General features: G+C 30.8%; 3 protein-coding genes and 1 long non-coding RNA gene across 4 annotated transcripts in view; 2 read left to right on the forward strand and 2 right to left on the reverse strand.

The window, feature by feature from the left end:
- LOC111639859 (acylamino-acid-releasing enzyme-like) overlaps positions 1-3,372 on the forward strand; it is a 119,269-nt gene extending 115,897 nt beyond the window's left edge. Inside the window, exons 17-18 of the mRNA XM_023385807.1 lie at positions 2,187-2,297; positions 2,387-3,372. Of these exons, the coding sequence (XP_023241575.1) occupies positions 2,187-2,297; positions 2,387-2,482 (207 nt within the window). The 3' untranslated portion in view covers positions 2,483-3,372. The remainder of the gene's footprint in view (positions 1-2,186; positions 2,298-2,386) is intronic.
- Positions 3,373-8,283: 4,911 nt separating this feature from the next.
- Positions 8,284-13,477, forward strand: LOC111639858 (acylamino-acid-releasing enzyme-like). The gene is made up of 3 exons (XM_023385806.1): positions 8,284-8,433; positions 12,171-12,277; positions 12,356-13,477. The coding sequence occupies exons 1-3, from the start codon at positions 8,398-8,400 to the stop codon at positions 12,450-12,452; spliced, it is 240 nt and encodes a 79-aa protein (XP_023241574.1). The 5' UTR covers positions 8,284-8,397; the 3' UTR covers positions 12,453-13,477.
- A 4,691-nt stretch (positions 13,478-18,168) lies between these two features.
- LOC111639853 lies at positions 18,169-19,717 on the reverse strand. The gene is made up of 3 exons (XR_002759161.1): positions 19,585-19,717; positions 19,392-19,503; positions 18,169-18,371 (listed from the first exon to the last, which is right to left on the reverse strand). It is a non-coding gene; the product is annotated as an uncharacterized LOC111639853 (long non-coding RNA).
- A 150-nt stretch (positions 19,718-19,867) lies between these two features.
- LOC111639855 lies at positions 19,868-22,093 on the reverse strand. Its single transcript, XM_023385802.1, has 4 exons — positions 21,988-22,093; positions 21,773-21,841; positions 21,583-21,672; positions 19,868-19,972 (listed from the first exon to the last, which is right to left on the reverse strand). Exons 1-4 carry the CDS (start codon positions 22,084-22,086, stop codon positions 19,868-19,870), a joined length of 363 nt encoding a protein of 120 aa, XP_023241570.1. The 5' UTR covers positions 22,087-22,093.
- Positions 22,094-26,054: the final 3,961 nt, after the last annotated feature.

Here is a 26,054-nt window from a genome sequence, read left to right on the forward strand (position 1 = left end):
TAATCCATCCTAATATTATAAATTCGAAGGTAATTCTGTCTGTCTGTCACCTTTTTCATGTCTAAACTGCTGAACAGGTTTTAATAAAATTTGGCACAGAGATAGCTTACATGTTGGAGATGGACATAGGCTATATTTTACTGCTAGAAAATATCTTACTCCCATGAGAAAATTTGATATAATGCAGACGAAGCTGTGGATAGACAGAAAGTGATAAATAGAATAAGTTTTTTTTACATTTATTACCTTTAAAATACAATTCTAATAATAATGAAAATAACATAAGGTTATTTAATTTTAATGTGACAAATGTGCATGATTTTCTTTGCACAACTTTGTAAAATGTGGTTGCTTTTTAGTCGGCTTCAGTCTCAAGTCATCTTCGAGTTGAAGTCGGTGATGATGTTTAGTTTTCATGTTTGTCATGGCCGAAAATCCGCTCTCGCAGAGGTATGTTGTGCAAAATGGTAGTAAATATTTTATTGCTGCTTTGCTGACATGATAATAATGATAAATGTACAATTAACACAAATTGTGTTAATTGTACCATTTTTGTTTCTTGCCTAAGAATTTCATTTAGGTATTGTCACAAATGCATTTTTTAATGAAATTTCGAGAATATTTTTAGTTACAAATAAATGAATTTGTGCATTTGACATCATGTTGTAAATTGCCGAATTTTTTATGGTCCACCCATTATTTTTTTTATTGCTTCATCACGTACATGCATTTAAATTTTAAATCGACCGATTTTAGATTGCCGCACGTACCCCTTCGTGCAATTTCATGTACCCCTAGGGATACGAGTACCACTAATTGGGAACCATTGGTCTAAGGAATTTGAGAAAAAACATTTCACTGGGAAAATAAACAACCCTCCTCCAAAAATGTCAACATTCTCTCGTCATAAACATCATAAAGCTAGTATTGCAAGATAAGTTTACAATTAAAGTCCAAATTCGTCACTTTTAGCCTCCACAGGAACACCTTTAGCCTCCACACCAGCTCCAATAATCTTTACCTTCTACAATAGAACTTCACATGACATATTTTCCCACCTCAAAGCAATAAAAGCCACTTCTTCCCCCTCCTTTCAAGGGGAGTCTCTCACTAACGGCAGACGAGTAGAAGCCGGACCCTACTGATGAGCTATTGTCGGAATTTTTACTTAGTTGATGTTGAGTTGCGATTCTTGGAACTCTGTGCCTCCAGCTCGGACATTCAAACCCTCGTGGGAATAATCAAGAGGTATGAGAGCAAATGTATAAACTCTCTCTTGGCCCCTTTCTTGTATTCAGTTAGAAAATCTCGATAGTCAGTCAATGTGGATATTGTGAATGTCCGATTGTTATCCAATAAATTTTCTGTTTTTGATTGTTAATGGTATTCTTTATTCAGATATTGCTGACGTCTGATCGACGACCCCTTTCTCCTCCTCCACTTGACCTGACAAAAAGAATCCCAACCCTTCAGGATAGTAAAAGTAAACACTTTTCACTCAACTGTTGCCAACAAAAATAGGTACGACCTCTTCATATGTCTGGCATCCCACACATATCACTAAATAGCTTGCAAGTGGGTTCAAAAGTTCAAGGAAGGTTGAACAAACATAGATGATGAGCCACATAGACTTTTGAACTCAAGCTTTTTATAGTGACATGTTGCATTTGTGGAAATCTTTTTAATAATTCTGTAGAATCCTAGAGTTATATGCATTGTTTAGTCACTCTTCAGTCCATTCACTACATAACAATTTGACATCCAATTCTGAAATGTTTCACAACACTGGAAATCTGGTGTACTAGAACACTCATGCTGTTATTGTAAATCTGAGCTCTCAATTTGATGTTGTTTATTGTTGAACTTGCATGCCACGAACACATCACAACTTGTGAACATTAAATTTCTTATACAAATGAGCAAATGCACATTATCTTCACTTGCCAACTTTTTAATGGTTATGTCTAAACACTCTAGTGCTACAGCACTTCAAACTTTATGTATGGATTTTTAATGTGATCACTTTAAAATTTTATTTTCGTTTTTAGTATAATTCATTAAAAATTGATTATAATTTATTTGTAATGTAATTTTAATTTAAATCAAATGTTTTTGTTTTGCTTTATTTTTATCATTAAACATACAATTAGTAATTTCTACTTATATATTTTTCTGTTTTTAATTAGTATGCTGTAGAGAAATTACTAGAAACAGAAAATATAGATAAAAATAAATTAATATTATTTGGTGGATCTCATGGAGGTTTTCTTACTGTTCATCTTAGTGGCCAATATCCAGTAAGTGTTTTTTATAATACTATTTGTTTGAAATTACAATAATCAAATTTTCATTATTTATATTTAATATAAATTTTTAATAAAACTAGGATTTCTATAAACTGGGTATTTGTAGGAATCCAGTAGTCGATATTGCCGGTAAGTTTACTTCATTTATTTTATGTTCATTATATTATAAAAAATAAAAATATACGCCTTGCATAATTTACAAAAATAAAGGGTTCAGAATATTTTTTAATTTAAAATTACAGTAAGACCTCACCATATACAGACTCATCACCTGATAAAGACAAACTAAGGAAAGAACAATCTGGAGTATACAAAATACTCTATAAAAATCAACAGTTAGGGGTCAAAAAACATTATGTTGGAATTACAAAAAGAAACCTCATTATGCAACTCAAGGAACACAAGTACACTGTGGAAAAAAGCTATAGTAATATAGTTTTAGTGACACTGTAGAAGGCTTGGTTATAAAGTGGGATGAAGCAAATATTATTAAAACAGTATGTTTTCCAACCATTGGTATGGGAAAAATAAAGATATACAAGAGTAAGATCAAAGAATAGTGCCTAAATGCTAGGAATGAAATGCAAAACCTTTGGCTTGGAAATATATCTTAAAAATCCTGAGTTATAAGTTCCCCTACAATAAGGTGACCATTGTCCTCTATTTTTAAGTTCTGTCCTCCCTTGAAAAGTGTCCTCCTACATGTCCTCCTTTTCAATATTTGAAGACTAATCTGTAAATCTCTGTATTCAATCAATGCCGAACCAATCCATTGCATGTGATGTGATATGTCATGTTTGTATTTTAACATGATGATTCATCAAGGCTCTGTACAGTGCAACAAGATGCAATTATGAGACACATGCTCTTTGCACAGGAGATCTTGAGAGAGAGAGAGCGCAAATGGCTTTGTTTACTTCTTATTGAAACACGACATGGCACCTAGTCATGCAGTAGAGATTATTATAGTGTATTATTGTTGCAATGAATAAAATGTTTCATATTTACGATATTTTTTCCTTGAATTTATTAGTGTCCTCCTTTTCATTGTAAAAAAGTAGGTCACCTTACCTACAATTATATTTGGCTTTACTTTTATGTTATACTTTCTTAATTTTTATTTTGTATTTTTCTTAACTTTATTTGTTATTAACCTTATATTTTTCATAATTTATTTATTTAATTCATGTAACTTTTGAAGTATTCTAAATATGGATTTTAAGTTAAAATTTAAATGGAGTGTTCTCTTTGTAAAACACTTTCTAAAATTGATTTAAAAACCTGATGATGGTTTATGGTAGTAGGCTGAAAATGTTTGTTATTAAAGAATTCTCTCAGCAAATGGTCAGGTGTTGTAATAAGATTGTAATAACTACATGTCATTTGAGACATATATTATTGGAAATCTGGGGGAAAGAAATGGAAAATATATAAAATAAAAATTCTTAACTTCATACTAAATCCGGATCATTTTTTAAAATGTACGAGTTCTTGCAACATCTTCCTCATTCATACTCATTTTCATTTTGGGAAAGTGTTGTTATGACTCATTTCTTTCTTGGCTCTAAACATTAGAACCAGCAATCAGTCTTTGTCCAGAGTTCTCTTTGTTTCATTTATGTTAATTACTTTGCAAACATGGTTCCAAAATGCAATGGCAGTGATGTTAGTAACTCTGATAAGCCAAAGAAAAGCCATAAAGTACCCACTTTAGGGGAAAAAGTTAAATATATTTAATCAATAAATTTTACTTTTGATCATGAAAAATTGGTTATTAAACAAGAATTGATTAGAATAAAGGATTTGTCTGGATTTTTTAAAATTAATTTTTATTTACAAAAATTGTCTGAATTAGTAAATATTTATTGAATATACTAACAAATTACCTTATGGACATCTGCCCAACTATACTGACTATAAATAATTCAGTAAAACTTAAATTTAATTGGCCAGACAACCACAAGGTGATTGTGTCTGCCTAACAACATGTAGTTGTTTCTGGACCAAATCTTGTCAAACTCCAAAATTTGTCATCAGCAATATGGATCAAATCAGTTTTCCCATCCTTCACTCATAGTGATTGATACCATTTTACCTATCTGAATGAATGGAAATTGTGACTTCATACAGGTTTGATTTTATGGTGTGCTGACACTATATGATTTACTGGGAACTAATGAATGATATTTGAAGAAGTCTTTTTGGAGTTCTTTTCCAAGAAGAAGTTATGTGCATGAGTTGCATCAACATTGCCTATGTCGGTATCTAAGATGACAGTGAATGTACAGCAACAAATCACAGTTGCAGCATGAGCAATTACAAAAACAACTGGCCGACTGTGAGACTGATGAAACATGATTTTAATATTGCTTTGAACACTTGGCTTGTAAATGCCACTATCCCATTCCTAGTAAATCAAATAGTGTCTGCACTCCATGAGATCATATATTAGCCACTTTTCTGACTCCCCCTGTATTATAATCTTAATGTATTTGACAACTGTTGTTAACAAATGAATCAATCTTAAATATAATAAATAGAATATAAATGAATCTATTAAAATAATTAGTCATTGGGCTGCAGTTTGAAAAAATTGTAGACCTATAAATTCCCACTGTTGTCCATCTGTCTGTCTTTTCGTAATCTCAAGAACGGAGTTATATAGATGAAAGCCAAGATCAGAAATGAAAAGATTAGAAACATGAGTCCCCCAATTAACTATATACAAATTTCCAGTTTGCACTAGAAATCATCTTATTTCAATTCAAAAATTTTCCCCTGAAAGGAGTTAGATGACCAACATGACTTTATTGCTAACAGAAAAGTATGATATATAGGAGCAAGGTGGAAATACTAATTTGAGATGGAGAGCATATATTTTAAATTAAAAGACTATTAAAAATATGATTAAAAATTGCAGCCCAGCATTGTGAAGATGTCACAATAAATAATTGCTCATTAAAGTTATTTTTACATGTAAGCAGAACTGAATTTAGCAAGGATTAAATATTTTTCAGTTTGTATGGTAATTTGAACTTCTCTTAATTTAAAATATATTTAGAAAATATACTGCACATTAAAAATTTATAAAGTTATTTTTATTATTATCAGGACTATTTTTCAGCTGAAATGCATCAGTATACCAGTACTGGCAGATAGCGTAATAAAGTATTGATAACCAGAACATAATACTAGCAATTGCTCAGTAAATGCAATAAAGTTGTAACTCCAAAATGGTGATTTTTCACATGAATCATTTGAAGTTATAGTTTTGATTCATCTCTGTGAAAAAATTTTGAAATACTGTGCTTTAGTGGTATTTTATTCTGTCTCTTAATATAATATGATATTCTTGCAGTTAGAAGTACTGGTACATTCAAAGTCCATTTCACTGGTATGAATAACTCAAAAATGATGATTTTTGAGTTATTTTTTTATATTAACATTTACAGGTTATGGTATTTGCATTTCTTCTCTGACCCAGTAACAAATTTCTATTGTGTACTCTTGTGACAATGTTCTAAACACTGCAGTGCAATCTCAGGCATTTTATCATATGGTGAGATGAGTGGCTGAATGATTGGGACTGTTCTCTGACAAATGAATGGGGGATGGAACTGCACTGTTTAAGGTTGCATTCAGATTATACTGATGTTTTGTGTTAACATGCATTATTGCATTTTATGACATGTTAAAGATTAAACCAAGTCATCCATCTTTGTCAGAGTATTCACATTATGTTGATGTGTCATCTGATGACAGAGGGCATCAGATACATGTTACATGTTAACATGAAGTTTGAACTGTTTAGATTTTTATCAGCCATCAGAAGCATTTTAAGTATCACTCTTGATTTTTATGTTTTGCTCTAAGTGATGTAATTCACCAAATACTGATTTGTCAGCAAGTATTGAATGCAACTAGTTTCTTTTTTATGTTGTACTAATATTGCAACTGTTGCAATCAAAATCTCATCCTCTTCATCAAGTTCATTCAGTAGTTGGATAATTTCCATTTTCTCAAGCATATAGTTTTTTGCAAAATCAAACATACATTCAAGCATGCACTCAAGAATAATACTAACTTGTTGGAGTCTGATGACAACTATACTGATGCAATAAAACAATATGAGCAATGTTTTTAAATCTGCAGTCATGATATGATATGATGACATGTCATAATACATTTTAACACAAAACACCAGCATAATCAAAATTTGGCCTAACAATGTTGTTGCAGAAGGATACATGACAAGCAACCATCTTTATAAGAATTGTTCTTATTTTGTGCACCGTTTTTATCATCATTGGCATTTTAAAAAGTTAATTTTAATCATGTATAATAATTTATATACTTACTATGTAATAAAAACAGAGATTATTTTGTGATTTTATTTTTTGTGGGAGTGCTGCAGTTCCACAGTTTTTATCATAAGCTGCTGATGATGATATGTTTCATTAAATTACATTTGCTATTATCCAAGAATCAGATGTTTTAAATATGTTAATAATCATTTGTTATATTTGTAATGATTTATAATCACTTTGTATTAGTGTTGTAACGAATAGTATATTCAGTCTCAGGCCAAATACCGAATATTTGGCCAGGAGAGTGGACGAATATTCGTGCAAACTATTCGGCTTGATTAACGCACATACGAAAATTGGCGCACAAACCTCATGACAAGGACCCCCCCCCCGCTGTCACCCCTATGCTTCGCTAATAGCGTTAATTCTTAACAGTTGGCAGACAATAGCGTCATGGCAGTATGCGATAAATGATGATATCAAATGTGAATAACAACGAAATGACCTACACGTGTAAATAACGGAAAAAGAACAGAGAAGGACCGCGAAGTGAAAATGTGAAAATAAATATGAAGTTCAGTTGATAACATAATCGAACGAGTCGAAGCAGCTTACTGGCGCAAAATTTGCGGCCGTCAATGCCAAACAATTGTTGTCATAGACTTTGGAAAGCTAAATGCTTGTAATGAAAGTCATTTAGCGTGCACAGGCAAAAGCCTGGGACCGTTTGGGCTACCGAGCTGTCTGGAATCTGTGAAATCATAACTGTGACATATACCAACATCCAAACTGTCTCTTTTCTCCGTTATCACCAAGCTATGAGCCACTAATTATAAAATGGAAAAACTACGACGGAAAAGTGACGAATCGAAAGTATCGTGAGTGCATATTATGATGTATGCATAGTCATACGTCGACTAGAGAGATTCAGGAAAGAGAAAGGAAAGAGCAAAGACGAGTGATTAAAAAGGATAGGCAGTGTCAGACCATCACATGTGTGCGATGATTCTCGAACGAATACATGTGTACGTGTGCTGATCTTTGTAATTATAAATTGTGGATACATGTGACTAATATTATTATTTTCTTTTTTATTTTGTGCATGTTACAAGTTATAAATAAATATAAACAAACAACACTAACCCCACAACATTAAATCTAAATACCAAAATGATTAATTTACTGTGTTTTTGTTATTTCTTACTCCTGTTTTTAGGTATTCGGTATTCGGCCGAATAGTGATTAATATTCAGTATTCAGCCGAATAGCGAAAAATACGCCGAATACCGAATAGTAATCGAATATTCGTTACATCACTACTTTGTATGTGTAATCTGTTTACTTATTTATTATTCAGATTGTGCATTATTTTGTCACATAATTTTTCAAGTAAATATAAGTTTGTATAAATATTTATTAGTTTTATGTGTTTTTATATACATTTATAATAAAATTTAAATATAATAAATGTTGTTGCTATTTCTTATTACAAACAAAGAAATATTATTTACTACAAATGTTAACAAAAATTGCACAAATTTATTAAGAGTAAAAATAAAACTAGCTGTGCAATATTATTTTCAAATGCTGTTGTACTCAAAAACATTATTTAAATAATGTTTTTGAATACCTCCTTTTGTTTTATAAGATTACGTTAACCGGTTTTCTATTAATATGCAAATACTAAAATACATATTGTTTCCAATTTATTTAGGGGATGGATTGAATGTGGTTTTAAGGAATTCAATTTTGATGGAATTGCAAGTCCAGATATTCTAAAAATAATGTGGGAAAAATCTCCTATAAGATATATAGAAAATGTGAGTTTACATATATAGAAATATAAAAGTAGAATATAATCAATAAATAAACACTTAAAATTTACTTAAATAATTAAAATAAAAATAAATATTATTTAGTGTATCAAATTAGTGTCACAAGTAGAATATTAGCATTTATTAATGAAGAAAACTAGCTAAATAAATTAAATGCTGAAAAGAACAAGTAATAAGCTGAAAGAAAACAACATATATATTTTGCTCTTTAAACAGTTATGGAATGGAATGTTCCATTCTATGAACTGTTACCATTCAGTTTTGAAAGGTCAGCATTATGATTTTTCATTTGATGATCAGCATACAAAAATTCACTTTCCAGCAATATATTACTATATACATATATATTGGGCAAACTGTAAAAAGGGACAAACAATTATAAAAACAACAAATATTTTGTTGTAGGGATTAGAATTTTACACTAGTGATGAGGTGAAGAAGATGGTGCATTTCTGGCTTCAATAATAATCAAAAACTTTTTTACTGGAATACAGAAGCTTGTTAAAAGATGCAAAAACTGCATTGAAGTGACTTATGAAAAAATTTCATCTTACACTCCTCAAGAGTGACATTGCGACACCATGAAGGAATGCTTATAGTTACCTGCAAATTGTAGGACTCGTAGAGGTGACAGAGATATGCAAATGATTAAGTTTGTGTACACATCAGGTCATATGGTACCCAATTTCAGGCTATAAAGGTCAGCAGCTGGCTCAGGCTATAAATGCCATCAGCCTGAGCCATGGCAGCTGAACTTTCAAAGAAGCATAGAAAGTGCCTTGAAGATGACAGCAAGCTGAATACCACTAGTTAATGGCTGGGGAATGAGACTGAATCCTGGAGCTGCACAGCCTTGGTTTGTCAATGTGTGTGCTTGCCATGCATATTGGACATGATATGAGTACCATCCAGTGATGTGTGACTGGATGAATGCAGGAATATCTGCAAACATGCTGAAGAGGGGGTGGATTGTAGTGGTACACAACAGTGTATACAGATTAGCAGATTTGCTGAATGACCCGTTGAAACCCATTTGTTATGGCACATGACATCTGAAGCTACCTATTGCCGTCAACAGCTACTGTACATCTATGTCCACCCAAACCATTTGCAACAGGTTGCATGAAGTCAGGCTGCACTCATGGCAACCAGCAACAGAGGTGCCATTAACTACTTGACATAGGGCTCCATGCCTGGCAGGGTGTCATTGTCATTGCAACTGGATCACTGAATGGCATTGGACATTATTTATGAATGAATCCTTCTTCTGTATGTGGAGGAATGACGTATGTGATAGTATCCCAAGGAACACTATGTACCAGCCTGTTTTGCCAAGAACCACGTTGAGCATCATGGTTTGGGGAGGCATTGTGTTTAATCAGCAGACAGCCATGGTACACATTTCCAGTAGTCTGACAGGAGACTAGTACATCACATGAATTGTGGGGCCTATGGTTTGGTCATTGGTGCAGACTGCACCTGACATAGTTTTCCAACAAAATGATGCCTGACTGCAAACTCTCACCACACACCAAACTCTCACCAGTCTGAACAGAAATCACATTCTTCCCTGGCTGGCAGCCTCTCCAGATCTCTCTCCCATCAAACATCTGGTGCAACCATGGACCACCACCACATCTGTAAACAACATGTGTGCTGCAGTGGATGCAACTTGGAAGGGATACCTCAGACAACCATTAATTGCCTTGTTGATAGTATGTCTTACCTTTATAGTGGCTTATATAGCTGCCTGTGGGCTATATTCATTACTGAATAAACAGGTGTATGTTGCATATCTTTGTTTGTTCTTTTAATCATTTGCTTATCTCTTTCACCTTTACCATTGCTGCAATTGCACATGGCTGCATGCATTTTTTCAAGGTGTTGCAATTTCACTTTTGATGAGTGTATTCAGATCTGTATATATGATGTACTGTTCATCTCAATAAATTGAAATTTGCTCTTACTTATTGAATTACTCTCATACGATCCTGGATTATGGATAGAATCTAATTCTTTATATATAGATGTCATTTTTACTGAATACAGAGTATGTGAATCTACTGAAGTCTCTTGGGGTTTATATAAGTTAGATGAGTTAAAGGTGAGAATCAGATAATTGTTTCTTTTTTATATCCAAGAGAGTGTGCTATATTAAGAATCAGTTTTAATTCTGAGTATTTATCTTCAGTTCTGGTGTGGATTGAAAGAGTTTGCTGAGATGTAAAAAACATGAAATTGGGGTTTAGTGAATATATTAGTATATATTTGCCCATTCCTTATAACTAGTAATATCTAGAAAATGGATTGAAGTAGTAGGCTATTAGTCTTCCTTTTGCTTGAGGTTCAAACCAAAATAATTGATATTCAAGGAGGCTATGTAGCATTCAATATTATCATTATTTTTCTATAAAATCAGAATAGCATCAATGTATCTTTTGTGTAATATAAAATCTTGTGCAAAACTGGGAAGAGTAAACTTTTCCAATTTTTATATGCAGTGTGTCCTGGCAAATGGACTGTCCATGAGCACTCCTCTTTTCTGTTTGTGTGCATAGTCACCAAACGTGAAGAATGAATAATAAATCAAAGCAACTAGTTCTTTGATCTTGTTAGGATATTTGTGGGTATTTGGGACATGTAGTTATATAATACTCTCAGAGATTTTATATTAAGGTTCAATGATAAAGACTCTCAAAATCCAATGTTCTAGCATTCTCATTATCCATAAGATTTATAATGTGGATTCTCTATAATTCTGTTGTCTGTTTTCTTGATTACATCCTGAAAATTATCTAATAAATAGATTTGAAAACAATTTCTTATTATTTTGTGTATCTTTGATAATGGTGATTGGTCGATACTAATTTTCATGAATAATTTATTATTTTAAAAATTGATCAATTTTTCTTCAGATTCATTTTTTAAATTTACCATATTAGTGAGAGTGAATATTTTTACTCTCAATAAATAAATTTTTATTTATTGTCTTTTCACTTGTAGATAAAAATTCATTTCAAATCATTATTAACAAATTAATTTTTAGCAGATTCAACTTTTTAATAAATAACTTGAATATTTTAAAATTACTGATTAACAAGTTTGGTATTTCCTCTACAGTTTCAAATTTAAGTCAGCAAAATATTTTGTCATATATACAAAAAGTGGCAAATCATTTATCCATAACATGTAATTTAAAATTTGTTTCAATGAAACTATGAATATAAATAAGAGGTTTTCCTAACTAGTGGAAAATAGTGGTTTTTCTAACTAAATTGAGGCAGTATATTCGACAGCTTTGTTTTAGAACTTGTTAATTTACTACAAAATCTTGTCTTTGTTGTCAGATTTTACTTTATTAAGCAGAAATATAAATTACTTATTTGGGAATTGATCTCCAAACTTCCTAATTTAGGCAATTCAAGCAAGGAAGTTAGAATTCAAGAAGACTTTAAAGAAAAAACTGAAAAGTATAGAAAAGAAAGCTTGAGATGTGATAGATTTTCAAATATGATTTCAGAAAGAATGAAATAATAAATAACTATTAAATGTATTAATAAGGGTTTAATTGAAAAATTATATAAGAAAATATGTTGTTATTTAAATCTTATTATTAAGAAAAATATAGCTTATTCATATCCTTAAATTATCAAATTTTTTTTTATTTGAATAAATTATATGTGAAATTAAACTATTTTACACTTTCTTAATTATATATTTAGGTGAAAATTCCAATTTTATTCATAATTGGAAAGAATGATCGTAGAGTTCCACCTTCACAAGGGATTAAATGTTATAATATACTTAAGGCTAGACAAGTACCTACGAGGTAAAAAAGCTCACAATTTAATGGCTTAAATTTTTTTAAATATAAATACATAATTAGTAAGTTCTTTTTATTTTTCAGATTAATCTTTTATGATGATGGTCATGCCTTAACAAAAGTGGATGTAGAAGCAGATGTTTATATTCAGTGCATGTTATGGATAAAACAGTATCTCTGAAAATTTTGTTTACATAAATACACATTATTGTGTATTATTAATAGATTCAAAATTTTTTAAATTAATACATAAATATATGCCTTCAAAATCATTCAAAAACATATATATATATATTTGGCCATCAATAAATATGCCTTTGCAATTTTTGCATATATATTTTTATATAATCAATATAAAACAGTAATAAAAAAATGATTACATAAATCAATCAAAACGTAGCATCTTGAATTAGAAAAAATCTTGTTTCAGAATAATTTATTGAATTTAATTAGGTATGTAAAAGCATTGGAGTGTTTTATAAATTGAATGTGATAATTATGATATTACTTATTGAGTGCTTATTATATTGTAATGATTTGTTTAAAAAATTGTCCATGAATTACACATTTTCAGGGATTAATATCATAGGAATCTTGGTTGTGATTTTTTATTAATAAATGCATTTTTTTTCTCAGTTTACTTTCAATTTTACTGAATGAAAGAAAGGTTGTTATATAAAATTGAATCATGTATATAGTGTAGAATTTGTAGGATTCTTAGATATGATATATGGCTAAAGGAAAGGAGGAAAATTGTTTATCAAAAATTTATTTATTAATTGATATTAATTATAAATTATTATTATTATTATTAGTATTACATAAAATATTTTGAAACTTTTTGTCAAGTGATTGTAATGATTTTGCCAAATGATGGTGAAATTTTCAACTGGATTTTACTAGGTACATCAAGGTTGCATTACATCAATTTTCAACCATTTTCTCTTTCAATCTATACATAGAAATAATTATGAGTGTCTTTCTCAATTTCACACTATCCATATGTAATGTTTTTAAAACATATTATTTGTCTATAGTATTATTTCTGAAGTTTATAAAACTAAGTACAAAATTATATACATGGTTTGGAAGCAACAAAAATCAGTTTTTGATATTTATTTTATATACAAATGTTATTTTTCTTACAAAAAATAACCAATTTGTCATTGCAACTATGAATATTTAATGTAATCAATCAAAAACAAAACCATAAATTTTTATTTTTCTTAATGTATAAATAAATATAAATGATTAAAAATTTTTCATTTCAAATAATGTTTCATTGTTGTCCACTGATGTGTAAGTTACAGAATTTTATTTGAACAGTTGTAAATGATACAATATTTCTAATTACTTAATCTTTTAAAACATTTTAATTTTTCACTAAATCATGCAGTTTTAATTTTATATTTTTCATACAAGATGTAATAATTCAATAATTTTGTTTGAAATAACAGTAAATGTACTGTACACTACTACAACAGCACTATTATGTAGCATTGTTGTAGTGGGGCTTTTAAAATAATATGCAGTGATTATGGTAAATTGTTACCATGAAAATGCAATAGTAATATTTTGTTACAATTTATTTTCTGTTATAATTATTGATTTGTACAATTTTCAAAGAACAAATTCATAGTTGGATATGTGATTTCAAACAAGATGAATTAAATTTGACATTTTTTTTTTATTAAAAAATTCTTGTTCAAGGCTTATTAAGAGGGAGCAAGCTTAGCCAATTTTTTTCTTTGCATTAGTAATAGTTTAAATAAATATTGATCTAAAGAAAGAGAAACGTTATAGTGGTGATTGCCAGTATCATTATTCAGGTATCACAAGTGGCATCAAACATGATAAGAGCTGGCGCCTGCATTCGTGAATGAGGCCATTTCGAACATATGTTGTAATAACATGGTTTGATTTTGTTTTTCATAAAGATCAGATTATAAACTTTGTTTTACTAACTTCTGTATTTTCGTATACTAACCTCACAAAATAAAATTGATTTCTAACACACACGTGTGCGGCTTTTCGAACACTGTATTTACCATTGGTAGTCAGATGTACTTAAGCTGCTATAAAGTTATGAGGAAGTGGGCCAAATACAACGAAAAATATAAAAAGCAGCGGGGAAAGGTATCTTTAAAGGTAAGTTCAATATAGAAGAACCTGGGCGGAATGGGGTAGATAACGAAGAAGTTAAAATTATGTCAACAATAAAAGAAAAATAACAAAAATATTACATTATATCTTTTATTTATTATATTTGGCACATAATTATTTAAATTATATTAAAAAAAAAACAATTTTGTATGAGAAATAAATCATTAAAAAAAAAGCTTTGCCCACATCCCGTTCCGCCCCGCACTCCGGGGAGAATGAGGTATGAGATTACTGCTCAAATATTAGAAAAAAAATATTAGCCTTGTTGCTTACAAAACTCGTAAACCAACACGGAATCGTCATAGTCGCTGTCAAAACCCGCACAAGACACTGGTCCAATTTTTGCATGCGACACATGAACATTAACCCTCAATCGACTGTAAGCCTCGGGGCAGTAAAGGCAAGTCGTATCATCATCTCCGAGTAATCATCCCCTTGTTCTTCTTTTTTATTAGACTTTGTTTTTTTTCCTTTTACTTTTCCTTTATGGGAAACCGTCCAATTGTGCTCCAAAGCACATGCTTCAAAAAATCAAGTAGGAAAAACATTTATGATTACTTTTTGCGCGTTATTTTATTCTAAAAATACAAACAACAAACAAATCTTTAATAAACTAGACTATATAAATTTGGTTAAATTATAAAATATAACATATACTTTCATTGTTTTAATGTTGATGCACTTGTAATTTCATCAAAAAATCACGACGCAACGTTTTATTAGTCAACGACAAAGCGAATCTCTAGTCACACTGACGTGTTGTAGGGAGCAAACTAATTCCTTCACCTCTTTCATATGTAAATCGTCTTTTCCATTCCGCCCCATTCCCATATACTGTATATATATATGTTTTTGTTTGGGATATATATATATTGTCGTAATTTGTCGTAATATATATAAATTGTCGTAATTTTTTACGACAATTTATATATATTACGACAATTTTTTTTTATCTGATGTTTTTGTTTGGGATATATATATATTGTCGTAATTTGTCGTAATATATATAAATTGTCGTAATTTTTTACGACAATTTTTTTTATCTGATGTTTTTGTTTGGGATATATATATATATATATATATCCCAAACAAAAACATCAGATAAAAAAAAAATAGTGCCAAGTAAAAAATTACGACAATTTGGATAACAGATTTTTTCTTAGGAATTTTTCTGTGGTAAAGATAAGCTTGGCGCTTCGATGCGAAATGTAAAAAAAAACAATACAGGTAAAAATCTTATGGGTACTGCTTCGAAACGCCAGCCTTATTTTTACCGGAGAAAAACCTAAGAAAAAATTTTGACTGTTGTCTAAATTGTCATAAGTTTTTACTTGGTCAGTTTTTTACATCTCAGATGTTTTCGTTCGGATATCTGGTTTTTTTTTGTTTAATAATTGTATTATTCCATCAAGACCCAAGATGACGACGTTACGATTCGGTTGGCGTTCGGCAACGGCCTCCGACCGAATTCAATACGCCATTAGTAAAATCGTTATAAAATGTTTTAATTTGCATAAATTTGATCTTTTGTTGTTCTGAATAAGATTTTGTATGAAAATCATTCGTTTCAATGCAATTTATCGTTACAAGCGAAAAATTAAGCGATAAAAGTATGAGAAATTGGACTCTTGGGAGTTTTAAAGGCTTAAAATATAAAATTTTTTATAGCTACAATGTATTACAACTAAAAAGCCAATTAACATCAACAACCACCTGTTACTGTCTAGAGCAGTGTTTCTCAACGGGGGCGATATCGCCCCCATATGGGCGTTTTTCCATGTTCAGGGGGCGATTAGTAACAATTTATATTTTGGGGCGAAAAACAATTTTCTGGGTGATATAGTAAAACATTATATTAAGAATAATTAGATATTTTATTCGTTATATCGAACAATAATTAGACAAATAATATTATACTAGTCACTAGTCTATTCAATGCAGTACGAATTTGGCGTTAGCCTTGTCCCTCGGCATCGGAATTTTGTAGTGAAGGGGGCGACGATTCATTAGAGGTTGAGAAACACTGGTCTAGAGGNCCGGTTCTAAATCAGTTACAGTTAGCGACTAGGGGGAGACTTGGATAGGAGTAACGCAAGTGACCTAGCTCTATTGGATATTGGAGGTGTATACGATTACGAATGAATCGTACAAGCAAAAAAAAAAAAAAAAAGCAGCACTGCGCCTAATGCCAACGACTACCACACTAGTAATTTGGTACATGGGGGAAGAAATATATGCGACGGTTTGCATATAATTTTGTACATATTCATTTCAACTTGCACAACCCGGAGAAATATTAATTAACCCCGGAGCCCGGAGATAACTCACTCAATCCCGGAGTCTCCGGGTCAAACCCGGACAGGTGGCAACCCTAGCCATATCTCGAGTGGGGTCGGACGTAATGAAGATTTTACTCCTTACCATTTCTCTACTGTCTATCTCCTCTCCCTCCTTCCCCTCTTTCCCTTACCCTCTTTTCTGCCGGCTAAACACTTAGTGTACGGTCGATGTCTTTCTTGTATGTATGTAAGTTACCATTTACAGTTTCTGTTTTTTTTTTATAAATTCCATCTCTGTCTTTAAAATTAAGACTGTTATTATGTAATAATTAATAATATACAGTTTTTATAATAAAATTGCATAATAGATGGCGCCACGCACAAACACACGAATTTATTTATTTATTATGGTTAATAATAAATAAATAAAAGTTATTTTTTAAATGAAATCTCATAACAGCCAAGAAAGTTACGCAATTCATTGCTAGATTTTTTTATTCTTTAAAAAATTTTTTTTGACAATTTTTGAAGATCATCATAATGGCAAATCGCAAGTCAGACTGTCGTAAATCGTTTATCTTATAGCAGTTTTGCCTTACATTGTATGGTCTGTTATTTTAAATGGTAATTATTTTCCTCATATAACTTAGGCATAATGTTAAATCTGCCTGAAAATTCGTCCATATTTATCATATTCTTAATCTAAAATTCTCAAGAAAAATTCCTAAGAAAAAATTTGACTGTCATCCAAATTGCATAATTTTTTATATCTCAGATATTTTTATTTGAATAGCAATTGCTTTTTTACGTAAAAAATTAAGGGAAAAATTAAGCGATAAAAGTAAAATAGCTGTATGAGGAACCCTGTGAACTTTGAATTATCGACCCGGAAATTTCACCAACTCACTAATAACGAGAGAGGCTTAAAATTAAAATTTGAGCTTTGTAGACTCAGTAGATTTTTCTCTAGGAGCGTCTATAGTGCCGGATAAAGAAAGGAAGAAAATACAGCCTTTTTTGACGATTTTGCAGTTTTCAGTTGCTTATAATTCGTCAACCCCTTTATAGAAAAACCTGAAAATTTTGCACATTACCTAAAAAAAAACAAGTATCTTTTGAATGAGATATTTAGCATTACTATAGATATTTGGGAGCAGCGATATTGACCCCAGAAAATCGGCAACTCTCATTCCTGTACATATAGTCAGTCAGTGGCTTTTTCACTTGGTTTAGAAAATAAATGTTAAAAGTTATAGAATTAAATTATTTAGTTGAAATTATTTTAAATAATTTATAAATGACAATTTCATAACTTAATTTTGTTCCACTTTTATAAAATTAATTTTTCATTATTTAATTTTTCTCTCCAAACAAGAAAGTACTTTGCTGAAAACCAATATAATAAATCGAATTTTAACTATACTTTTTACTTCGTATAGAAAACTAAGAACGGAAATTAAATACATTAAAAATAAAAAGTTTTTTATTATTCTTAAACCTAATTTAAAATAAAAGATTTATGTCTTAATAGCCAAAATGTTAATTACTTAAAAGAATACAAGTTTCTTATTATAAGTAAATATCAATATACCTTTCATGGATACAGTATAGGCTATAACCTGAGTCGTTGAGAGGGAGGAGGAATGTGGTTTCTACTCCTATAAAATTAATGTTATTCTACTAAATAGGTAATAAAATTTTTAAAACTGCTTGTTATTAATAAATAAACATTCTACGTATTTCATTTGGTAAAAAAACCACACAAAAAAATGGCTACAGTCCCCGCTCCATTCCTGGGTCCCATACAAGCTCTCGACGGCTCTGGCTATCACACTTTATTGCGTGACTTGTATTTGATAAACGCCATTATAGAATCTCTAGAACATTATAGTGCATCTAAAAAATAATTTTGTACTATATCAAAGAGGTGAAATTGTTTTTTTTTTAAATAAAACAATTATATACTTCTTTAATGACTTATTTGATGTAGCGTTCTTAAATCTATAACAACAAAATCAATTAACGATAAAATGTATAAGCCATATAATTTATGATTGTTAGCTGCTACTACTACATTCACTTAAGTAAACTTGCATTTAAAATGTTTATTTTAGTGAATTATTAGTGCACTATCATTAGTCAAATATTACGAAATATTCTTAAATTATGAACTTGACAATCGAAATGTCTTTGTGTTTACGAATATAAATATAAATGTTATAATTTATCTTGCTTCATTTTTATTGCAATGTTTTATATATGTACAATTTGCGATGTTTTTAAATCGTGGCATGAAATAAAATGAACAATTTGAGATATCTCATGTTCGAATTTTCGAATTGTATCAATCGAATACTTTGTTAAGATGGCTTTAAACGTTTAAATTAAAATTCGTACACATATGTTAGTTTAGCACGATAGTTCAATCACTGATTAATATTTTCCAACCATTGCTCAATCACTGGTCAATCTCATTAGTTAATCAATCTTTTACAATTACTGTATTGTTCAATCATGAGCATGATTAATTGAATTATCTTGATCAATTGTTAATATGATACTGAAAATTCGTTATCATTTGGAAGATTACTTACTTTTTTCATTGAGAAAAATGTTCTGAGAATTTTTATTCTAAAAATAACAATAGCCGCGTTCTAAAAACGATACTAAAAACTCACCTTCGCGTGCATATCCTCTACAATTTCTTTTAATACAACATTGACCAATTCCACATTCATCATCTCTGTAGCATCTCTTGGCTAAAACTTCTCTTTTAGGAAATATTGTCATCTTTTTATAAATATTGATTTATTTTTTTAATTTTAAAATAAAATGTTCAGACATTTTTATAAATATTTCATATATACTTACGTTAAATAATAAGGATAATAAAATTAAATGGCAGATACGCCTCATGTTCCAGCTTGGAGAAATGTTTAGTTTCAAAATGACATTAAAATTTATTTATACAAAACGCTTTCAAGAATTAAATTTCTCCGGTGTGATTAAATATTTCATATTTTTATTCGATGAAGTGATTAAATATAAATTTAAGCATTTTGACAAACAAATGGTTCATAATATACAAATTGTAAACTTTCTCACAGAAATTTTCTTCANTGTTTTCATTAAAAACTTCAATGTTTAATATAACTTAACCACAAGTTTCAGTACAGTTTTCATTACATTGTTTGTTATTTGATATCAGTTGTTTCCACTGAAGAAGAAATATATAAATTGATATCAAAAATCCTATTACCTAAATCAAAATAAAATATAATTTTTAATTAAAATAATTTTTTGGGATAATACATCTAAAAATTTACAATTAATTTCTTTGAAATGAAAACAATTTATTAAACTATCTATGAGTAATGGTTTCAATGGTAGATTAAGAACATGATGGTTACAAGTTCTAATCCGGTTCAAAACCCCATAATTTATCACATAATAAGGGAATGTCGTTTTCTATTCTTCATTCGTACTACCGGCTCCATTGTGAGTCAGCCTTACCCGTAATGAGTGGAGCTTGCGGTCAGTCGTAAAATCGTGTAGTGGTATTTCGCGTTAATTGATTAATTATCGCGAGAGTAGTATTTGAGGTGCATACTTTTATTTTAAAATACGTTCTTTACGGTAAAAATTAAATTATTGATCAATCAATGGTGGACTGGCCCACCGGAAAATCGGGAATTTTCCGACGTGCCAGTCGCTCGATGGTTGTTCATTATTTTAATATACGTTATATTACATTTGAAAAAAATAAATATATATAAATAAATAATAAAAAATAAGTAATAAAAACCAAAGCGCTGTGTATTGTATTCAATTTTTAAAAGTCATTCTAATTAAGGTCATAAGTTGTCATGTTACGGTTTATATGAACTAACATTCAACCCCACAATGTACATTTTGTAACTTTTAATCTAACATGACTGATCGCAACTCGAGCCGTAGGCTGTATGATCTTATGAGGTTTTTGGACTCCACCCTGAGGACACTGTGAAAACGTTTTCAGACCAATAATTGGGATGACCAGGTGACGAGGGCTCAACATATCAAGGACAAACCACTCGCCGAAAAATATCTGGAGTTTTTTGAAAATATCCCAAGAATTTTTCGGGAGTGGTTTGAATCCGGATCCGAATTTTTCTCTGGAGGACCTAGGATGAATCCGGGTCGTCCAGAGCGTAGGTTGATGTTAATCACCTCGGCTATCCGCCCATGTATATATACAGTATGAGCCTATTGTATTTGGTACATATTCCCATACCGAAAGTTGTTGCCAGTCCGACACTGTCTCTAATATTTTTTGTGCTTTAATATTAACTGTTAAAACACAATAAAAACATTAGAGGCATAATATAAATTTTATGAATATTAGGAGAAAATCATGTATAAAATGATTTTCTACAAATTTTAACGTTATGAATACCAAAAATCACTAATATTTGATTATTAAAACAGTATATTAAGTACTTACAGAAAATTGTTGTTTTTTAGGAAAATTAAAAATTTTATTTTTTATATTATTCTATTTTATTAAATTCTTATTTTGTAATTTTAATTTATCAATAAACAAGTTTACAATATTAATTATTACAAAATATCCTAATAAAGTAAGTTATCCTAATCAATAAAAATTCGTTTTAAATATATACAGGTAGATGAAACAAAATTTATAAAAATATTCTTCCGAGTAAAATTTCAATAAAAGTCTGATAAAACCAAGCCCAATACATTCTTGCCTAATAAAAGTTAATAAAAATCGAATAAAAACCATCTTATGCATTTTATGCGTGGGATGTTTTCGTAAATCAAAATAAGAATTTAAAAATGAATTCATGAATTTTAAAAACATCTTCTTACCTTTAAAATTGACCCCTTACTAATAATGAAAATTCCCATCCAATTCAAACCCACAGTTTCATTATTAATTATTGATAAAAGATGATAAAGCTAAGAAACGAAAAAATATATTTTAAACCATTTTTACTTTAACAAAAATCTAAATATAAATCTAAAATCGACATAAAAATAAAAATAAAAAATTAATTACCTTTACTTGATCCTCAAAAGTATGAGAAGAGCTAATAATTTTGCATAATTCGTAATATGGTTTAAATGCCTAAAAGTAATTTAAATAAAATATTACGTTGTTTATTCTTACATTAATTAATTTCTGAATACATGTAATATGTATTAAATTTCAGTAACATTATCTGTGAGAATATCCTGAAATCCTTAATTAAAAATAATTTATGATTTACTTACTGATTGGGTAATTAAAGATGCTAGAAACAAACTAACTGTAATTATAATTACGCAGGCAGAAAGCAAAATTCCTAAAATAAAGATATTTTCTAAGTCCATATCGTCATAAAAGAGTAACATATATATTATTATTATATACATTATTGTCAATATAATGTGCAGTATAGTCATTGGCCTTCCGAATAATTTATCTGTGATGCGGATGCATTCGCGTAATTTATCATATTTTAAATCAATGAAACTAATTGATATCTTTTTGTCTTTGGTGGCTAAAGATAGAAGATTTACAATTTCCTGATATCTTAAGGTGATAACGATTGTTATTAAAACCAACATTACACCATACCACAAGAAACAACCGATGGTATATGAACTTTCGAAAGAAAACCAGAGGGTGTATATGATTCTTAAACTATTTGAAGTTAAGTAAGCGGGTGATTGGTAAGAAAGTTGCATTTTTCCTTTCATATATACTACAGAAAACAATACACTTGATATTACCACAACAAATATCACTCCGATTGATAATTTTTTATAAATATAATAAATTATCTCTTCTGCTTGTAAATTATTCCAACCTTCTTCTTTCGTTTCGTCCAGAATGAAAATGATTTCATCAAAATTTGTTGCTGCGTTTGTAAAATTAAAGACAGTAACTATTAAACTTACAAATATGCACCAGTTAGTCAACATAAAAGTTACGATAAAGCCTTTCTTTCCCCAAAAACCAGACATATCCATCCATTGACGGAATATCGCATACTTTTGCCAGAACAAGTACAACACTCTTTTTACCACCGCAATCCACAATAAAACATTTACTATGATGACATAATAATATCTATACCATTTTTTTCTTGTCCATATTTCGATGTTATATCCGAACACGTACAACATATATGACAATTGTATTAGTGTATCTCTTATTTTGAGATTTTTCTTTTTTACCCTTTTTAGTATAAACAACGAAATTTTGTCTTTCTTTCTGTTTTGGTCTTCTTTTTGTGCTAAATTCATTGCAAAATAATTAGTTGTTTGATGTGAGTCATAATGTTCAGTAAAAATTCTGTGTAACTATTGATCCACACTAATCACCGATCGATATCGGTAATTAAAATGTGGATCGATAGTTACACAGAATACACAATATGACATACTACTTGAATAATTAGCATGCTTTATTAATAAAAAATTAAGTACGGCCGTAAACACGCTATTCACCCAATACCTCACTGAATCATAGTAAAATAAAACGTCTCCCTTGGATAGTTCTTAACATTTTTGAGAAAGTGGAACACCATTATGTTTTGAGAAAGTGGAACACCATTATGTACTTTCCCGGCTGTTATTATATACACAACAAGGGAAAGTGTTAGAATCGTGTCAAATTTGACTCTCCAGACTTTTTGCAAATCTTCATATTTTGATTTTGAGATACCCTGAACCAAAATTCATTTGCAAATCCATGGAATATACAAGGTGTGACAATTTAATTCCGGGACTGGTCGTGTAGAGCTGTAGTGTCAGCATGTAGAAACTTGTCATAATAGTTCAACCATCTGGCTACTTGTCTGCGAAGATTTGTTCGTGTCTCGTAACTCGTTGCTTTTCTGTACTCCATTCACATATTGCTGTGAGAAAGTGCTATCACGTTTTTGTCACAGAACAAAAAGCGAACATTAAGTTTTGTTACAAGTTGGGTAAAAGTGCAACAGAGATGTATGCCCTCATCAAGCAAGTTTATGGGAATGATGCCCTATCCCGCTCTCGTGTTTTCGAGTGATTTGCGCGTTTCAGGGATGGTCGGGAAAACTTTGACGACAACCTGAATCAGTTCGAACACCAGAAAACATCGAAAAAATCAGAGACTTGCTGTGATATGACTTTTTTTTTTACTCTTTCCGCACTGTGGGCACTAAGAGGGCCTCTTAAAGCAGGCCCATTATGGGTTCGGCCAAGCCCAAAATGGGGCGACCAGGTAGTGAGGGACGGGGTCCAACATCTCCGAACAGACCACCCCCTGAAAAATTCCTGGGGATTCTTTGACCAGTCTGGATTAGCTCCTGGATCCCCCAGAGCAGTAGGCTACCACCTTGAACGCTCGGCCATCCGGCCTGCGCTGCGATATGACCATCGAATGTCTATTCGGATGATAGCGGAGACAACTGGTATCAGTCTGGAGACAACTCGCTTAATCATCACCGAAGATTTGGGCAAAAGAAAAATCTGCTCCCGCTTCGTTCCGCACTATCTCACTGAGGACCAAAAGCATCTCCGGTTGGAAGCGTGTCAACAGTTCATTCAAGATGCTGATGATGATCCCTCTTTACTGGATTCCGAAAATCAAAATCACATTGAAGGGACGAAGATTCGACGACCTAGAGGACATACAGCGCATAGTGACCAAGGAATTGAGACCTATCAACGGAAGTGACTTCACCGAGTGTTTCAAGAACTTATGCAAGCATTGCGAGAAGTGCATTGCCCTCCAGGGGGATTACTTTGAAACATATTAAAAGGGTTTTTCATTATATGTTCTTTGTGTCCTTTTATTACCCGTCCTGGAATTTAATTATCGCACCTTGTAAATATAAATATATATGTGTGTGTGATATAAGTTATCGGCATTTAAAGCATTCATCAGAAGAGCCTTTTTATATTGTACCAACTTACAGGACCGTCTCAAATAGTGTTACCACCCGTTCTGTTTTCACCCGGACAGTCCGGGAATTGACTCACTGTCCGGGTGAACTATTAATTTTGTCCGGGAATTTCGTAGAAATTGTGAAATTACGATGGAAGAACTTTGTCTTGCAAATATTTTTACAAATTTACACTATTTTAACAGCGAAACAATTCACACTCACTGAAACTCATCAGCAATTCTGCCATGTTAGTCTGTCTAATCAAAAGTTACAAAAAAATAAAAATAAAGATAAAACATGTAATAACTTCGATATAATTAATAAATTCACATATAATAACCGATTGGGAAGTGTTGTGAATGAACTAACTTCTTATAAAAACTCGAGAATGATGTATAAAAAAGCATCCAATATTTATAATTAACTACGAAATGATAAGGACAGAATAAAAACAAGGAAATATGGTGTATATAAAATACCATTTGAAAACTAACAGTTAGGAATTGCAAAAGAATATATGGGTGTGACTCAAAGAAACCTTGCAATACGTCTGAGGAAACAGCACAGCAACACAATCTTAGTGATTATGGCACAGATTGAAGGAGCAGTTGTAAAATGGGAGAAAGCGAAAGTCATTAAAATAATGCAATTTCCATCCATTAAGTTGGATATGAAAAAAGTAGAAATTTACGAAAGCAAAATAAATAAAGGGTGCCTAAACTATAGGGATGCTAACACACTTCCACAGCGTGGAAATAGGAGAGACCGGGGCTAGTTGTCACAGCTTTTAGTCATTTCTAATTTTAGGGTCTATAATATCAATTTATTTAGGTTTAAGTGAAAATGTATACACCTACATATCTTTTGATTTGGTTTATAAATATATGAACGTTCAATAACTTTTTGTCATAGTTATTTTAAAAACTATGGTACCGTGACAACATACTCCTAGACGGCGTATGTTGTCACAGAATAAGGGGTTTATTGTCACAAGGTATGCGTAGTCTAAGTTCTCATATTTCCCGAGTTTATTTTGCGTAATATGACATTTACTCGTGCCAATTTTTATTGAAAATAGATTATTAATATACTATTATTTATTCTGTGAAAAACAAGTACAGTAACTCGAATTTTTACATATTATCTTCAGTGTCATAGTTGTGACAAACATAATATGGATTTACACATCTGTACATAGCTCGTGAGACCAAACCCTCACCAAAACCAAACAGAAGGTCTTTTCTTTCTCTTCTGATGAGTCAGTCTTAGTGACAAGTTGCCCCAAATGAACTTCTTTAACAAGTCGGTTCATAGTTTCTAATTTCAAAATAGAAAATTCGATTGCTCGCAATGTGTATATACATTAAGGACCCATCTAATAGGAAATACAGTTGTTATTCACCTTTTACTAATTGCAAGTTT

The sequence above is a fragment of the Centruroides sculpturatus genome, unplaced genomic scaffold (assembly GCF_000671375.1).
Source record: "Centruroides sculpturatus isolate CEXI.00-Female unplaced genomic scaffold, Cexi_2.0 scaffold1362, whole genome shotgun sequence".
NCBI lineage: Eukaryota > Metazoa > Arthropoda > Arachnida > Scorpiones > Buthidae > Centruroides > Centruroides sculpturatus.

Bases quoted from the DNA above. Each gene is read 5' to 3' on its own strand.
- LOC111639855 (XM_023385802.1), bottom strand. From the start codon at position 22,086: ATGGACTTAGAAAATATCTTTATTTTAGGAATTTTGCTTTCTGCCTGC. The intron at 21,842-21,987 runs GTAAGTAAATCA...AATTACTTTTAG, and splicing joins CATCTTTAATTACCCAATCA to GCATTTAAACCATATTACGA. The intron at 19,973-21,582 runs GTAAGAAGATGT...ATTTTGATTTAG, and splicing joins GTAAGGGGTCAATTTTAAAG to GTAATAGGATTTTTGATATC.
- LOC111639858 (XM_023385806.1), top strand. From the start codon at position 8,398: ATGTGGGAAAAATCTCCTATAAGATATATAGAAAAT. The intron at 8,434-12,170 runs GTGAGTTTACAT...TTATATATTTAG, and splicing joins CTATAAGATATATAGAAAAT to GTGAAAATTCCAATTTTATT. The intron at 12,278-12,355 runs GTAAAAAAGCTC...TTTATTTTTCAG, and splicing joins GCTAGACAAGTACCTACGAG to ATTAATCTTTTATGATGATG.